This window comes from Cygnus olor, chromosome 5 (assembly GCF_009769625.2).
Source record: "Cygnus olor isolate bCygOlo1 chromosome 5, bCygOlo1.pri.v2, whole genome shotgun sequence".
Classification (NCBI taxonomy): Eukaryota; Metazoa; Chordata; class Aves; order Anseriformes; family Anatidae; genus Cygnus; species Cygnus olor.
In genome coordinates, this window is record NC_049173.1 from 63,541,277 (window position 1) to 63,553,894 (window position 12,618).

General features: G+C 40.7%; 1 protein-coding gene across 8 annotated transcripts in view; it reads right to left on the minus strand.

The window, feature by feature from the left end:
- Positions 1–12,618, minus strand: part of DENND2B (DENN domain containing 2B) — a 166,964-nt gene that overhangs the window by 21,055 nt on the left and 133,291 nt on the right. For all 8 annotated transcript variants that reach the window (XM_040559046.1, XM_040559050.1, XM_040559052.1 and 5 more), the window contains 3 exons: positions 8,182–8,259; positions 4,503–4,643; positions 1,485–1,633 (listed from right to left, as the gene is read on the minus strand). In XM_040559046.1, coding sequence (XP_040414980.1) covers positions 1,485–1,633; positions 4,503–4,643; positions 8,182–8,259 — 368 coding nt within the window. The remainder of the gene's footprint in view (positions 1–1,484; positions 1,634–4,502; positions 4,644–8,181; positions 8,260–12,618) is intronic.

Here is a 12,618-nt window from a genome sequence, read left to right on the forward strand (position 1 = left end):
TCCTGAGAATGACTGCTTTCTGTCCCCTCACAGCTGAGGATGGCTCTTGCAGCAAGCCACCCTACAGTACCATGCCCACCGTCAAGATCAAGGTTCAGGGTACTCTGCCAAACCAGAACACTAAAAGAAGTAACTGGGAACTCTGAAGCAGTGCAACGGCTGGAAGCAGCACAGTATAGCCCTCATTTCCTCTGTACCATTTCAGTGAGTTTCCACTCAAATCATTGTGCCATTTGAAGGAACACAGAACTGTGTCATTCTGACTTAGAGTCAGACTTGTGGGTGCCACTGATTCTGCTATATGAACAGTAAAATAGGAACAGGCAAAATGATGTAATTAAGCATGCAGTAGAAAAACAGTCAGAAGGAGCACATCAACAGTATTTTCAAAAGCCACCTGCCCCAATATTCATGGTGTGACTCACATATCTTGTAAGGTACTGCAGAAACCCTGGACTAGCTGCACAATTCTCACCAGGAGTTTTTGTGAAATTAAGTTATCCCAAATGTTCATTCAAACTAAGGGTTACTGACAGGGGAGGGATGAAATAAAATGTTCCTGTTGTTCTAGACTACAAAAAAGACTGCTAAGGAAATAACTTTATAACCTGAGAAGGGTCTGCAGCTTTAAGAAATTCTCCCCTAAAGGTTGTAAAGCTTTTACTATGCAAAGTATTTTTGCTATTATATACACTGGCGGCCACTAAGTGCAGCTATTATTTCTGGCGGTCATTCAGAGAAGGTCAGGACTGATAAAGTGCTTAAGAGAGTTTGTTTGGGTAGATCCATCTGTGTTTTTAACCACCCATACTGTCTTTTGTGTCCTTTTAAAAGATGCTGGATATTTCTGAATCTAATAAATTTTAGTCTTTACTTTGATTTGCTATCTTTTATTATTTGCCATGCTACAGCAAAGAATGTCTTCTTTACAATGCCCACACTTTCATATATAGATTACACAAGCATCTAAAAAAGGGCTGATTCTTTGCTGCAGGGCAGAGGTGCAGCCTACATGGAGCTCCCATTTTCTTGGTAAAGGCCACATGGAGTCATGACCTGTACCTCACCCCCTTCACCTGTTGGGTGGCTGTTGGGTGGCTGTATGGCCAAAGTTGAAGCACCTCAGTGATGATCTCTGCTACTGTTCATGAGTACTTTGTTCCAAAACAGAAATGAAATATTATTAGGACTATATTACTTCAAAATGTTGTGCAAACATTTGTTGACTATGAAGCAGATAAGTACTGGTATCATGATTTTACAGACAGGGAGCTAAAACAGAACAAGCAGCTCGTAGCTAGTGACAGGTAGAGAACATGTTCCCCACTTGATGCAAATAACTTCCACTGACTTAAAAATTATTTAAATCCTGCAGTGAGAGGATCTTCACATCTGACAGTCATTCTAGATATTTCTTAAAGCTTTTTGTGTCAAGAGATAGCAGTGCCCTAACACCATGAGGTTCAGGTTCCTTTGCCACTTACCTGAGCTTGTCTGCTACAAAAATCACACGCCGCTCCAATAGGAGAGAAGCAAAGATCCTGATGATCTGACGAACACTGAGGCATTTGAAAAGGCATTCAAAGTCCACGTGCTCCAGACGCGAGTCCATTGGCCGCCGCAGCTCAATGACCTGAACACATTTAACAAACTTCAGTCACTGTCACTAGTCAGGGCTGACAGCACCAGGGGCACCCAGCACCCTGGTCCAGGCTTGCCTGTTGAGTGGGCACAGAGAACAGTGCCCATCCTCCTTTGGAAACAGAGGCTGGTGGCACAGCACTCCAGAGAAATGGTGTATTACAGAATTCACTATCAGGTAATTTTCTTCCCAGAATACAGTTGTGTGCACTAAATCTGCTATCATTTCCTAGGGATGCATAACTCTGCCTTCTAAACATCCTGTCAGAGATGTAAAGCTTGGCTGAGTCAACAGTAGGAAGCAAGCAGCAAACTGGAAACACTGGAACTGGAAGCTTGCAGGGTTGAAACAGCCATAAAGACAAGGTAAATTTGGTATCAACAGAGCTAGCAGTTAAACTCACATCTAGATGGAAGTCAAGGACTGAACTTAAGTGTAGTGCAAAATTTAATAACAATTTACTTCATTTTCACTCCTTTGTGACACATAAGTCACTAGCTAGTGTTTATAGCCTTTTTTTTTGTCACAAACATATGTACACAGACATATATATATACTTAACTGGGGAGTCAGGACAAGGTCTTAGATGGTGACTTGTGACATCCCTTTAAAGTCTAATTTTCATACTTCATCCATGACCTCAGGCCCTCTCCTTCCTTTTCTCAAATGCCTTTTGCTTGATTCGATTATTATATCTTCCTTTATTATATCTCTGCAATTGACATGCTCAGATGTGGAGCTTGAAGACAGAGGACAGAAAAAAGAAGACAGAAAAATAACATGAAGAAGAGAATAAGAGAAGAAGAAAAATACGAAGTGCAAGACAGCAAATGATGAACTACTGAGGAATTTGAGGAAACAGAAGGGAAAGGAGAAAAGTTGGCCAACTTAAAGCTGTGTTGAAATCTCTGTAGACATATTAGCAGGAACATATATACATCTCCTTCTCACATGTCCAAAAATCACCGTCACTTTACTGCTTTAAACCACTTCTATGTTTTCATGCACATGACACCACATTCCACTAGCATAGAGTATTGCTTGAGTAGCAATAAACTTGAGTAGCCCTTTCCTCATTCCTCACAAACACACTGTTTTAAGGATATGGTCAGCAGCAAGACCACAGGACACTGAAACTAAACCTTTTCATACCTATTAAGTTGCAATACTGTTTGTGAACAGTGACACAGGACTCTAAAAAGTCACTCTTAGAACAGTATTTGTGTACCGTTAATTGATTTTTTAAAGAAATGCATAAACATTAGAGTGACAGAGTATTACATACCCATTGGTGTGCTGTTGACCCAGACAACAGAAAGAATCAAATTGTGGAATGGTGACGTACCATTGATACCTCTTAGGGAAATGTTGCCTGCTTACCCTTTCTCACATTCAATAAAGGTGTCCACTTCAATTCCTTAGCATTGGTTTTGGAAGCTCAGATCATATTTATGTGCCAAATCATGAGGAGTTAGTTTTGCTGCAAAACTTCCAACACTAAAATCTTGCTGGGGGGTAGGATGCAATGCGAGTTACGGCAGCTTTTACAAATGCCATAGATGTTTTCTGTTGCTTGGCAAAGCCTTCTGCTTCAGTCTGCTCTTTACAAAGAAACATACTGTCTACTTCCCAATTAATCATCATATTTGTTTAGGCCAGAGGAGCCACAATGGAAGGACAAGATTCTGTTCCTAATTAAACCAATGTATTCCATTTAAATAGCAAGTTTGTACTAGCATAACAGAGAGCAAAGCTCAGCCAGAAAAAGAGTTGTTTGTTTGTTTGGAATCATCTCAATATTTTTCTCTGGTAGAGTTCAAATGCTTGAGCTGAGGATAGAGAAACTGCAGATCCATGGTTCCCATATACATTCACATCAAAAAAGCACTGTCAGATCTTACCACTGTTACACCAAACAGCCTTTCAATTTCCCTTTGCTTCTCCAGGAGAAAATGCATGGGACTTAAAAATTCCATGCAAATCACTGTTACAAGGCACCCTTTACATTTCATCCCAAGTGACTTTACAGATCCACTCCACTGAAGCCACTGGCATTACACTTGGAGAAAATATGGTTCAATGTAAAAACAGAAATAGTGCTGTAGAACTAACCCTAGGGGTTGTAAAATAACCCTAAAAAGATTATTTTTTTCCAGCTTTCACTAAGTGGGCCAAATTCTATTCTTATCTCAAGTAATATAATTGCTCTATACAGTTGCCCATCTGCATGGATCTGCTGCATACTAACATCAGGACATGCAGAGTTGAGAATTTGTCATGCCAAATGGCTGGTAAGCCTCAAGCTACAAAAAAAACTTTAAGTTACCAACACTGTCATTTCTAGTAAGGCCTATGTTTTATAAGGGTAGGCTTCTAGCTACTTGAGTCAGTAAAAAAATGAAATTATTACACGCATGCACATACAAAAACTTTTATATGGCCTGCTTTTCCAAATATAGAATATTGATTTGAGGCCAAGGTAAAAGGAATTTATTTCCAAAAAGATTCATTTCCAAACTTACATGCATGCTAGCTTGTTATCACTGTGATAAAGCCCAAGAATGCTGTAGTTCTGTTAACTGCACTGGGCCAGGCATACTAGAACTTTTTTTTTCTTACACACAACTTATTAAAAAATACAAATAACAAATACATAATGATAATTTGGTTTATAATCATCAGCTGGAATAAGCTTTAACGTATTAACACTGGTGCAGCTCCTGCACTTCTCTTTTTAAGGAGTACCACCCCACATGACTTGCAGTATTCTGTGCCTCTCCTCCTGTTTTAATTTTGCTGTTTGTTAGTGGAATGATGAGAGGAAAGGCTTTGGTTCTTAATGTTTGCTGTTGCTTTTTACCTCATTTCCGGCTCCAGGTAGAAAGGTTTTGACTTTGATTGTCTTTCCAGGTGCAGGAAAAGGAGATTCCATCAGACTCCTCATAAATGGATAAACCAAGGCAGCAGAAATGCCCCTTCTCCTTTCAACCTCATCCAGGATCTAATCCATTGGTAAGACATAAGAGAGAAAAGAGAGAGAACATGTCAGCACCACATACACTTTTGAAACAACTTCTTGCTCATATGTGCCTAAACACATGGCATATCTAAGTTTAATTCTCCTTTTCCATACATTTCTTCACTACCATTAAACTTGATCCTACTATAATGATCCATCCTCCAGTTACAAAATGAAGCCCCTTGTGAATGCAGTTGAAAAGAGAGACAAGGAAGAAATAACAAACCTGGAAAGCTAAAAGAAGACGTGGCAAAAATGGATCTATGTTGTTGGGATTTGGCCCAAACAACAGGGTGAGCTGAAGAACAGAAAGATCAAGACAAACCCCATGATCACAGGCCAGCTGAGCGTCAAATCTCAGTTGTAAACCTGAGATTTGCATTAAGGAGGGCATCTTTTCCATTGCAATTTATTGGGCAGGAAAAAGCCAGACCAGCAAGAAAAGCAGACCTGCCACACTATGATACCAGCAGGGCTCCACCAGGAGAGCCCTGGAAGAGGACTGGCTGTGGTGACAGTCACTTTGCAGTCTGTGCCAAGCTGAAGACAGCTGTGAGCAGCCTCAGGAATCAGCATGTCCAGCTGTTTACACTGGGTGCCAGCACAAAGATCATTTTCTGTTTGATATGACGCAGGGCAGGCAATCTAGTTTTGAAATAAGCAGATGGAACTTCTTACGGATAGAGAGGACTATTATTTTCTTCTCTCTTTGGTGACATAGACCAACATAAATTAGATCACAGCTAAGTTTTCCCACATTAGACAGACCATATAGATGATAAACCTAAAGAAGATGAGAAAGCAAGCTTCAAAGCAGTTAGTGGTTTGACCTGAAAGAGTTATCTTTTAACCACCACTCAAGAGCAAAAGGCCATACAAGCATTAGTGGGTCTAAGCCAGGCATTTTTCCTTGTTTCTCTTGGAAATGCTTTTTCACTGAAACAGAACATTAAAACACACTTAAGCGCAAGCTGGTGACTTCCAGAGGTAGCTGATGACATGAAATGCCAACACTGGTGCATAGTTTCTCCTCCTTCTTTGCAGCATACTAAAGGCCTAACTCTAAAGCAAAGTTGCATTCCAGGCCATGGAAGTAGCAGATAACCACTAGGTTATAACTGACTAGGTGTGGAAGTAAGGATACTCATGGTACTCAAGGCTGTCTTAGTGGTAGGTATTACAGCAATGAACACAAAAGGCTTCAAGGAACATGAAAATAAAACAGGCTATCAAAATCAGGGTGATAAATATTTTAAAACAGAGGGCTCCTTTTGCTTTTCTGATAAATAACACCCAAGGTTCAGTATCTTGTGGTCTTTCACCACTCACATTCTTCTGCAAAGACTACCATTCCTTGTTTTGACTAATATTGCAAAGGGCACCATCGCGATTGTTCAATTAGGAGAGCCCAGGTTTCTCTTACTAGAAAAACTCTTACTAGACTGGAGAAAGAGACTATATCGGTTTTCAAGAACTGTCTTGCTCCATACCACATCTGTCTTCAAAACCAACAGAGATGCTAAGGCTTGAACTCTTCCTCCTTCCTTTAACAGATGTTTCATGCAAAACTTTTCCAAATGCACTGTTTGGAGTGTGTGCTTAAGACCCATGCTAAATCCAGCCTGAATCTGGAGTCAGCGCTGGGCGCTGCCAAACACCCTGCTCTCACCCTGGCACCTGTACCTCCCGGAGGTGACCAGCCCTTTGCAGGACAGAATGGCTGTGTCCGGACTGCCGTGGGGATTGGGTTTTTTTGTGGCCCAGGTAGGGCGCAGGTGTATTATAGCCCCATTCAGGGCCTCATATGTAATTCAGTGGGAGCCTTCCTTTCCGTACAAAGATCAAGACTTTGAGGGTAATGTCATCAGGGCCTGCTTGACAGGATGCCTGGGATCAGCCCCTGATGAAACCAGTGAAATTACACTCACCAGTCAGCCTCTGGTTCATTTTGACTGGATGATCAGACACTTTTTTTCAGATTACAGATTTAACTGGGAAAGCAGATTATTTGCAATTTTGGTTTGCCTTTCCTGTCTGCTGCAGACTTTATACCCCAGCTGCAGAGATATTTGGTTGTAAGCAGGATACTTAAATTTTAATTTTTCATACCTTCTGCTTTTTTACCCTCTCCCAAAGTTTCCTTTGAAAATGAGTGCCCTATCAAAATTAGACAAAAATATAAAAGCAAAGAGCCTCACAACCTCTCTTCATAGTTTCCAAGATCGTTATTTTTGTCAGCTGTGCTATCCTCCCAGAACAATGCATTCCGTTTTGCTCACAGATATCTGTGTTTAGATACATATTATGTCTGAGGGTCACTGTTACAAACCCTGGGTTTCAGAGCTTTATGAAGCAGAACTAATTAACTATTTCAACCCAATTGTTTTTCTTCACACAAGATTTGTGTTAAACTAAGTTTTATCTGGAAAGGCTTGAAACCAGCTTTGATGAAAGATAACATTCTGTATGATTACTAGATCATATCAACAATATAAATCCCATGATTTTTATTAACTTCAATGGTTTACATGTTTGTTTCAACTTTATTCATTTACAAATGTACAAGCAAAATTTGTGTTTAAGTTCTCTGAGGCTTCTTGTAACTGAAGTAAAAATCTCTGGCAAATTAAAACATTTCTGTGAATACTGTAGAGAAATTTGAAAATGGGGAAGCAACCATTTGACATTAGACACATCATTGTTCTCCACAGATCACCAGTGAATCCTATGTGGTTCTCTGAGGTGCTCACTGGATTTTGCAGGACTCTCTCAGAGGACTGGAGGCCCTAAACTGACAGCCAGAGAGACATTTGAAATGTTAATCAATTGACAACGGTTTTAATAGTTTATTTTAATAACCTTTTGTCTTACAAAAGAATAATGCTTGTGGCTTTGAAGCTGACTGGCAGTTAACTGTTTCTATGGTTGTTCAATCCCTATTTAGCTGCAATGCCCTGCTTATTGTCTCAAAACTCTTGTGTCAGAAATTTATTACCTAGGTAAATCACATAAGCATATGATGCAACTTTGGATTCATTGATGTAGAGGCCAATTAAAAGATTATCCACACTTCCTTAGCCTCTTAGGATAAAAAAATTTAAAAAAAAATCATGTCTGTGTTGTTAAGCATATAGACTTCACGGATCGAATCATCTTTTTTCTTAACTTCATTATTCCACAGGGTACTGGAGTAAAAGTGGTACTGGCCCATCATCCAAACTGTGTGTGCCAAGAATTACAGCTTAGCAGAGAATGGCTTCAGAAAACAATGGAAAATACTCTAGTCATCCAGATCATACAGACACCCAGATGTTTTTTGAATCAAGTTCTGCCCCAGTCACAGAAGCAATACGACATTCTTTGATGAACCCAATAATAGGGATGGAATATCCAAAACAGCAACCATAAAATACAGTTATCTCCCATCAAAGGAAGAAATTCTTCTTGTCTGGTTCATTGATGTGACTATTTCGCAGTAAACATTCAAGTTAAAAAACAATATTGAAAAAAATCTTCTCACCTTGGAAAATAAGTCAAAGCACCCCAGCCGGCTGATGACACAATAAACTTCAGGTAGGCGTGGCCCTTTTCCACTTGGCTGATAACAGTAAAAAGGAGATTGAAATTACATATTAATTTGGAGCCATATGGAAATACACTTATCTCTCTATTCACACAATTGGCCATAATGTGAGATCTTTTACTATCCATTTCTCCATCAAAATAGCTACTCTTGGAGAAGCATCATATTTCTTCCATAACACAGGAAGCTAAAAAGCATAAATATTGCTTACCCACTTTGGAAATCACAGAACATTGGAGCTGTATTCCAACATCGCGCTGACTTGCAGCCATGAAAGCACATTTAACTATGAGTGCAGCTCATGCCTACGCTATCGCTGTCCTCTTCACCTGCTGTGGCATGAGAAGTGAAGCCACCCTGGGGCCATGTGCTGGGAGATGAGAATTATAATGCTAGGAGAAGTTATTGTGGCTTTAGTTCCCAACACACTCCATGGTGTTCAGAGAGAGCTTAACTTACAGAAAGAAAGCTCACAGACCTAAACAAAGGCAAGTTGCATGAGCTAAATCATTAACTTTTTCAGATTCATGCAAGATAAATATGAAACCCATAAATAACTTAAACCGTGGCAAGTATAAATCAACAATGCATATCTCCTCCCTTCTAAAAGCTATCAAAATGGTTCTCTATAACCATCCTATCGAAGATATTTCCTAAAGAAGCAAGTGGTTTAACTGGCATGACTGAAGTGTATTCTCGCAGCATACTGGAGCTGCAACCCTGTCTATGCTGCGGTGGGGAAAGGCCCAGCAACACTACGTGTGAAAGCAGGGTACAACCACTTGCTGAATTTTGCTTATTTACTAGAAAAGAGGTACAATTAGCCCAATACCAAGCACTTTAGAAACCCATCCTCACTGGCAAAGTTCTCAGAGCAGAGAGCTGGTCTGCCTGTGTCCTGCATACATACAATGAGCACAGATGGCTGACACATCCATGCACAGCAGCTTTCCACCTTATTATTAATTAACACTGTGATAAAGGATCTCAGAGTCACCATTTCCATCTGCTTCTGCCCACTTGTATATTTAGCCAAAGTGGCTGATCATCTCCTATGGATCCACATAAAAGGCCAGTATATTTTTATCTTTGTCTCATCCTTAGAGTCTGCTGATACAGTGATTAACTTTCCCCCATTGTGTTTGGCACTTACACGCCACGCACATGGCAATCAAGAGAAACTGCAGGTAGCTGTGCTTTTCAAATTGGAATATTGCAATCTAGGCTTGGACAGTCAGCAGGTGCCTAGCCTGTTACAATAGAGACCACGAAAAAATACCAGGGCTAAGTGAATACAGATGAGTCTATTTCTGGATCCAAACCTGCTCACTACACGTCATGTCTCTGAAAAAGCAGAACCCTTTTTTGTCCATATTAGGTATAAAACCCTTTCTAAAGGCACTGAGTGATTATATCAAGCATGTGGGATTTTGGTTAAAATCATTGTGTCAAATCTGCAGGAATGCCGAAGCCATGCCAGGAGCCTTGGATAGCTCCCAACCAAGAGCTGTCTCACTGAGTGCCAGTAAAAACATCACATTCCTGGGTCATCTATAAGACCAGAAACAATAACTGCTCAGTGCCTACTCAAAGATTCTGCTTTATGAAATAGCATTGCTTGGAAATGTTTTAAAAACTACATGTCTCAGAGCTGGGACTCTTCTTCCTCACACTCATCATATAGGACATCCTTTTCTGCTATTTCTGAGACTTTTCCTTGCAAACAGCACAGTTTCCCGAGTGCATATGTATCAACTGTAAGAGACAGCAAGTAAAAGCCTCAGGCAGAGCTATTCTGAGAGGCAGGATTTCTCAAATCTCTAACTCTGGCAACTCTTCACATAGCCTCCCCCCTCAGCCATTAGTTTACACCGCAAAGACAGATCTAAAACACCTGTTCATTATGCTGTAGTTTGTTTCTTTCCCAGAAAAAAAAAAAAAAAAAGTTGTATCAGGTAAAGCACTAATCTTAACTTTCCTGTCCACACACCTCCCTTCTCTGCCTGGACTCATCTCCTTTCACTAGCAGAGACTTCGTAGAGTCTGCATCCAGCAACCGTGCTGGTTTAACCTCTCCTCTTCTCAGAAGAGAGTGCTTCCAGCTTGCAGGCTGTGCTCTGCAAGGTAGCTACAGCCTTGCAGTCACGTCCTCCACTGCTCACTCTTCCATGCAATCAATCAGCCCAGTTCAGGAAAGCTGCGTGGTAAAGGAGCCCAAGCTGAAACGCATCAGACTGACTCTGCCTTGATATACTGCCTTCCCCCTAAAAGAAGAGGGATGGAGGGAATGGTGTTTTGGTTTTGATTTGTTTTTGATTTGTTTTCACGGAGCCCAGGATATTTTAGGCCTTAGTCCATCACAAATGAAAACACTGATGAGTTTTGTTGATAACAGGAGACAGATTCCCAAGAGCACGAACATAAACTGACAAGAACTTGGCTATGAGATGGAAGAGCTGAGATTTGCATCAGGGCTGATCCACAAGTGGCCCACACCAGTCTTGTTACAGTGAGTTTAATCTGAAGTTTGCTGAAAAAAGCCCCCTCCAAAACCTGCTTTTTCCTCTGCCTTTGGTAGGAGAAACAGAAGACCTTTTCTCCTAAAAACACGCCTGTCACTTTTCTCTTTCAAAGCACACCTCCATGCGCAGGTACTTGAAATCCAGGGGAGACCTTTAGAGATGTTGTTATTCTCAGTAAAATGGGATAGTAGCAAGATCTAATATCTCTAGTATATCGGTCAATTTCCTTTTATATGAAAGCGCATACTTCTCATATCAAGTGACCAGGAAAGATGTTATACGATTGCCTTGGAGGTAGCGAAATGTAACTGGAAAAAACTCCATGCTATCTATGAAAGTGCAGATTGTTTGCAGGGGTACAATAGGTCACATTCCATGAAACAAGATAATATAAATACATTTTAAAGGGATACTGCACAGGATTTGTTATACAAACAGAACATAATTGTCATTGTATCCCTTGAGGTATTTTGGCAGGGTTTTAGACCCTGCTCCCAGAACAGTCTGGAAGAATCTGAAATCCAAAGGTGAAAGAGGGAAAGTGGAGCTGTTTGTTCATATCACAACATGCCAAAGAAGAACAAGGCTGACAAAAAGTTCAGTAACAAAAAAGTAATTGTTTTGTAAACAAAGGCATCAGAACACCGAACTCTGCAAAGAGACAGAAATAGTAAGCTGGACACTACCTCACAGGGTTGGACAGATTGGTCCATCTGACCATGGAGCCTATTGCCAATGACTGCCAAGTGCTCTAGAAGGTGTGAGAAACCTCTAGCTGAACATTATGAGCGCTCCTCTCCACAATGGCTGGGGAATATTCTCTATGGAATTCTCCTTGCAGCAGTTGGCTTACCTTGAAGCAGAGTGGTTTATAATGAATTCAGGATTTTCATACAGTTCTGTATTGTGCAGTGTGGCCCCATCTTTCTCATATGTAATGTTTGCTGAAAACTTCTTATAGTTCCCAGATTATGGTTAGTGTACTTGACAGAAGTTGTGGGTTGGGAATCAGACTGCTCAGAGGAGATACTGTGTACTCCTGGGCATTAGAGCCACCCTGACTGCACCTTTCAGAAGTTGCTCAGGAAACTGCACAGCTAAATACAAAAAAATGCTTTAAAGACCAAGGCTCTGGCATATAAACGGTATCTGCAGAATTCACCTGCGCCTTGTTGCCTGTGGAAATTCTGTATTTGCATAGAGAAAAAAAGAAAGTATGAACATGGCTTTAAATAGAAGTATCTCACTGATACAGTACACATCCGTGAGACTGTTCCACCCATGCACTGACATTTGCAGGGGACAAGAAATTGTTTCTCTCTGTGAGTGCAACTGAGCACTTTGGGGAAGGCATTTGAGGTAACAACACCAACTCCTCTGTTTCTCCCAGCAAGGCAGAGAGATTCTGTGGGGCTCAAATAACAGCAGATCTCTGCTTCTTTTGCCATTTCCTCATACAGAGAAATGCTGAGATGTTTCTCTGCAGCTTCAAAAAACTTCTTTCTTGCTATGTCCCAGGCTGTGCCAGTTTTGGTCTCAGAGGGCAGGATTTGCCCCAGAAAGAGAACAGTTAGTATTACTCCGCTTTCCTCTGCTGGGTAGGCTGTACCAGTGAGATGAGACATATCAGCTTCTGCATATCAGGTTTTGGAACCAGATGAAACATCTTGAATTAAGTGATCTCCCAGGGCAGCAGCAGATCTGCTTTTTAACTGGCTCTGTAATTAATAGATAGGTTTAGCAGAAGAGTATGTATTTTTCCCATTTTTTCACATTATTTTTTGCTGACTGGTTGATTGATTTTTGCCAAGGGCAACAGAGGATAAAAAAAATTCTCTAATGCTTTCTCAAA